Source organism: Nothobranchius furzeri, chromosome 6 (genome assembly GCF_043380555.1).
Source record: "Nothobranchius furzeri strain GRZ-AD chromosome 6, NfurGRZ-RIMD1, whole genome shotgun sequence".
Classification (NCBI taxonomy): Eukaryota; Metazoa; Chordata; class Actinopteri; order Cyprinodontiformes; family Nothobranchiidae; genus Nothobranchius; species Nothobranchius furzeri.
The window spans coordinates 72,151,189-72,156,546 of NC_091746.1; the positions used below are offsets into that span (position 1 = coordinate 72,151,189).

The 5,358-nt window shown below is 40.9% G+C and overlaps 1 protein-coding gene across 3 annotated transcripts in view; it reads left to right on the plus strand.

The window, feature by feature from the left end:
* sh3bp2 (SH3-domain binding protein 2) overlaps positions 1-3,724 on the plus strand; it is a 37,293-nt gene extending 33,569 nt beyond the window's left edge. For 2 of the 3 annotated variants that reach the window (XM_054744670.2, XM_015943420.3), the window contains exons 10-12: positions 40-95; positions 2,300-2,375; positions 2,728-3,724. In XM_054744670.2, the coding sequence (XP_054600645.2) occupies positions 40-95; positions 2,300-2,375; positions 2,728-3,111 (516 nt within the window). In that variant the 3' untranslated portion in view covers positions 3,112-3,724. The remainder of the gene's footprint in view (positions 1-39; positions 96-2,299; positions 2,376-2,727) is intronic. The other variant, XM_015943422.3, reaches the window with a different exon arrangement.
* Positions 3,725-5,358: the final 1,634 nt, after the last annotated feature.

Here is a 5,358-nt window from a genome sequence, read left to right on the forward strand (position 1 = left end):
TCCGTTTGCTGATCTGAACTCTTCATGTTGTTTCTACAGGTTCAGCTTCCAGACACCGTGTTCATCGATTCAACGGAAACCAGCTACGTAGAGAAGTAGGTTCTTTGTTGTTTGTTTGTTTGTTTTTTGTTGTTTGTTTCATAACATAAAAGTATTTTCCCTGCTGAAAATTATCTTACAACGTTTTACAATAAAATACAAAAGATGCCGTAATTAAATGAAAACGATGGATTAATGTGACTTTTGTAGGAAAGATGAGTAAAAGGGTCTCGTAGCTTTGCCTTAACTGGATTCAACAGATAAGTGTTTGTGTCTCAGCTGCACAAACTCTACAGATGTGTTGTGTTCAATCAATCAATCAATCAATACTTTATTAATCCCAGGGGGAAATTAGAGTTTCAGTACACACAATTCAGAGATCAGACATACACGGGCAAGACACATGACAAGAATTGGTGACTGTGGTCATTCGCAACCCTGAGTCGCGCTACCTTAATAGAGATAAGAAGGTAACATGAGGATTGGTTCAGGTGGAGGGAAAAAAGAGGCATTTCAGAGCTACCCTCCCACCAGGAGGGCAGCTTTGCTCTGCAAAAAACACCTCAACAGATATGCAACAGACTTCAGACAGCACAACATGATATGAGACTCCAATAGGAAGGCGGGGGGGGGGGGGGGGGGCTGGGATCCTGTTTCCCCCAGCGAGAGCAGCCATCTATGGCGCTCATCTACTGTACAGTCACAGATGGGAGGGAGATCTTGGGAGAAGCGAAGAGCACATTGACTCCTACAGATTGATGACCTCGCCAGGCTGAAGTCCACCAGTCCAAAGTTGTGTGTGTGTGTGTGTGAGGGGGGGGGGGGGTTTCACAGCATCTGTCTGCATTCCTTCGTGGGGGTTTTATTTGCTTGCAGCTCAAGGCTACCAGGGCGTCAGATTCAGATAACAAGACTTTGTTTGGGTCAGGCTGAGATAATTTTCCTCACTGCTTTCAGTCTTTAAACTGATCATTTCCAGTCCTTCAGTGAAGCCAATTTGGGTTTTAAACTTGTCCATACAGTCCGGTGACTCTCTCCGAGATGACATCCATTTTGCGCACTAACACCGGTATCGCAGCTAGAACATTGTCCAGCTAACGATTCACCTCGAGTAACGTCCCAGTCTGAGAAGTCTCCACACGGACGGGGCTTTCCGTGGGTGCGGGTCGCCCTCCAATCGCTCCCGTCTTCCCAAATTTCCAGAAAACCAGATATCCTCCCACTCCAATCAGGAGAAATCCAGTGATCATCAGAACAAATATCCACACGTCTTCGACATCCTCAGTGGACAGCTGGGAGAGGCATATGATCTTCCATTCTTTCCAGGAATCCAGCATATATCCCACCGGGTGTGTCCCCTGTGGGCATGTGGGAGCCCCCTGCTCTGTTCTCATTGTTGAAAAAATCTTATCGATCACATTGAATGACCAGTTTATCAAATCTATGGTTAGTAAAAATAAAGTTTTTCTGAAGAAATGCAGAGAAGAGTTCTGTGGGCAGACAGGACTAAGAGCCTTGGGAAAAGAAGATAAGGGAGCGAAAAGAGAAGCATCTGTACTCCGCGAGTGCCAACAGAAGAAAAATTTAAATAAAAAAATAGAGTCTAAATGAGTCCCAGCGTCTGTAAGGGTTTGTTTTCTCTTTTATTGTGTAATTATCTGAAGAGAAACAGCTGGTTAGTAAATAACTAACGCTAGTTTTAGTCTAAATCTTTAACACAACCATGTTTTTACATTCTCAACATAAAAACGAGACAAAGTTTCCATCTGCGTCAACGACGTGGGTCAGAAACAAAACTCCTGCAGCAGAATAATAGCTTCTGTTGTTGTTTTCAGACCTGAGAGGAAACAAACAAACTTCAGTAACAGACTGTGTCGGCCAACAAGTCCAGGAACTATATTGTTCAATTTTTTAAGAATCATATGATTATTTCATTTGTATTAATGTTATTTTAGTTAAAAGGGGCAGACAACATAAGTTTTTCTTCTTTCTGTCCCCTTTTTCATTTTGGCTTGCAGCAAGTTAGTTCTGTATTTTTATTTTAATGTCAATAAATGAAAATAAAAGATAAAAAAAATTAAATAAAATAACAAACAATAACACCTGGAGTGATTCTGCCCCCTAGTGGCAGGAGTCGGTCTCACAGCCTTTATTCAATCTAAACTTTGAACTCAGACCAGTAGAACATGGAGAACAGCTTTATGATGATCTATCACAGTTTTTTATTATTAGCAACTTAAATCTGAGTTTGTGTCTGCAGACTTTTCAGAGAGAGCGCCGCGTCTCCTCAGAACGGACTCTACGGCATCAGAAACTCAGGAACCAAAACGGCTAAGGTACCAAACAGAAGCTGCTAGTCAGTGACTTTGATTTTATTTGATTTTATTGTGAAATAAAAAAGCTACACTAGACTAGAAGTGTGGTACTACGGCCCAGCGGCTGAAAAACAGCGAAATAAGTCAACAGTAGAGATCAGGAGCTGAGTTCAGCTCCTCGGGACGTCCCTGGAGTTAACTTCTGGGGGAAAAAAACATTTATTTAACAAATCAAACTCAGTTTTTAGCCTAAAGTCTGCTGATTTTTATTACTAGAATTTTTAGACACCAGAACTACTGAATAAAGTTTGAAAGGGGCCCATAGCTAAGGGGCCTAAATGGAAATGTTGTTTCTACCTGCTGTATTCTCCAGGTTCTGGTCGTGTGGGACGCCGGTATAAACAAGGCCAGAAACTACAGGCTGTTTGAGGAGGTAACACAAACCTCCGCCCCCTCAGCCGGATCCGTCCACGCTGGATGTGTCCGTGTTCACGTCTCCTGTTCTCTGATTCCAGAACGACAGCATCTTCCTGGAAAACAACCTGGCCTTCCCCAACCTGTCGGCTCTGATCGAACACTACTACCTCCATCCTCTTCCTCACCACGACTCGCTGTGTCTGCAGCAGCCCTACACAAAGGTCCTGAGCAGCTGAGCACACGGCTCCAGCAGAACCAGAGGGAAACAGCAGGAACATTCACTGGAAAATGGAACAAGCTAACGTTTTGGTCTGAAATCCTCATATTTAAAGCAAAATAAATTCCCTTTTTTCCTTAGTGGTGATCAAAATCTAATGAAGCATCATGAGAAATCACCATCATGCTCTGATTTGGGGTCAGTTTTGCTGCTGTCAGATAAAAATATGCAAAAAATCATCAAAGTGATTCAAGGGGGCTGATTATGGTGGTTGTGATGCGTTCTGGCCACCAGGGGGCGCCACATCTTCAGATATTTGGGTATAAAGCAAACTAATATTTATTTTTATTGTTATTAAGATCATTTTAAAGACATTTTATAAAACAGGATGTGTTGGTTTTCCTTCACTGAATAAACAGAATTCATTTTTCCTCAACGGATCGGCATTCTGAAAAAAACAAACTTCTTCCTAACAGATTTAAAGGTTCTGCGGGAACAAACTCGTCCATCAGGCATTTGACTTCGCTTCTTTAAAACCCAAACCAGCAGCTCGACAGGACCTCTCTCAGCCTGAAAGTTTTATTTCTACGTAAAAACATGCAAACGGTTATTTTTGACGTCTGCAGCTCCGAGTCGTATCCGGTAAAATGCTCTGCTTTATTTATCTGTACATTTGTACAAATGTAAAAAATGTTGTTTTTTTATAGGAATCTATGTTTAAAATGTATAAAGAATAACATAAAACCTCCTGTTGTGTGTTTTATTGTTGCCAGTTATTATACTTAAATAACTGAACCAAACCTGGTGAAGAATTAAACAGGGTTTTCTTTTTTTTTTTTTTTTTTTTTTGAAACTTTTTATTTATCAACTTTTACTTTAGAAACACATTCCCCTCAGTACTCAGCATTCATCATATTATTAACATTGAGTTCTGTTCATTTCCCCTCATTCGTTTTCTAGAAGTCTTTCTTTGTTTGTGCTCTTCCGCCGTTATTCTGTCCATTCTTTGTCTTCTTGTCTTCTCATTCCCTTCCGTGTGCGTTGTTATTCCTTCCCCAATTATCCCGTTTTTCTATTTCTATCTTCTTGGCGTGTTTTCCCTTTCTAGTCATTCATTTTTCTACTCCTTCTTTTGAGTACTTACAATGCATACAAGACGAAAAGAAAAAGAAGAAAGAAAAACAAAATAAATAAAAAGGGAAAAAAATTATATTAATAATAAAAAAATACATAAAATAAAAACCCATAAATAAATAAATCAAAAGGTCGGCTCATCTGCAGATTTCTTTCTCTCCAGTTATATATTTCTGTATACTCTGTATGTCTCCATTTAGCCCATCGTTTATGCATTTGTTTCCCTTTCATTCTTAGGCCTAGTTCACACGTAGCCGGGGTTTTTTGAAAACAAATATCCGCCCCTCCAAAAACTTGCATCCACACCACCTCGTTTTAAAAACAAACTCTGTCCACACGTACCCGGATAAATACGTTGTTAAGGACATGCCAGACCTGTAGGTGGCAGTACTTCCCCCGTTCTTAACCTCGTCCTTCGCCTGTGGTCTTCCGCAAGGAGCAGTAATTCCGCTTGCAAAAACAAACAAGCAAAAAGTGCTTGGACGATTGATAAAGCGAGCGCAGCTCTGAGGGCATCCATGCTGTCGGCTAGTGTAAACACAGGTCGCACACGTGATGTCAGCATTTTTTTGTCGCGGAAAGTGACGTTGCGGACCTTAAAACTCCGGTTTTGTCTGTCCACACGCAGACACCCAAAACGGAGAAAACGCAGATCTTCACTTTGGCCGGAGTTTTTAAAAAGATCCGTTTTCGTGTGAAAAAACTCCGTTTTCGTGTGGATGACAGGCCAAAACGTAGAAAAATATCTACGTTTTGGCAGATCCCCGGCTACGTGTGGACAGGGCCTTAGTCTGAATGTCAGCCTCTCCATTTCCTGTGTTTCTCCAACAATTGTCTTCCATTCTTCTATTGTTGGGGTCTCTGGTCTGGACCATTTTCTAGTGATGGCTTTCTTGGCTGCTATCATGAGTATCCTCATCAGATATTGGTCTCCCCCTGCTATTTCTTCCCGTATGGATCCTAGGTACATTAATTTAAATGTCTGTGGAAAATAATATCCTAATATTATTTTGGTGTTCTCATATATTTGATTCCAAAATGGTTTTATGTTCTTGCATTCCCAGAATATGTGGGCGTGATTGGAGTCTATATTTCCACAATTCCTCCAACATCTCGTTTGTTTTTGTATTTGTTTACTTATGATTTTCGGTGTGATGAAGTATCGTATTTGGTTCTGTCAGGCAAATTCCCTCCATTTTTGTGATTGTGTTGTCCTATTTTGTGTTTTCCACATCT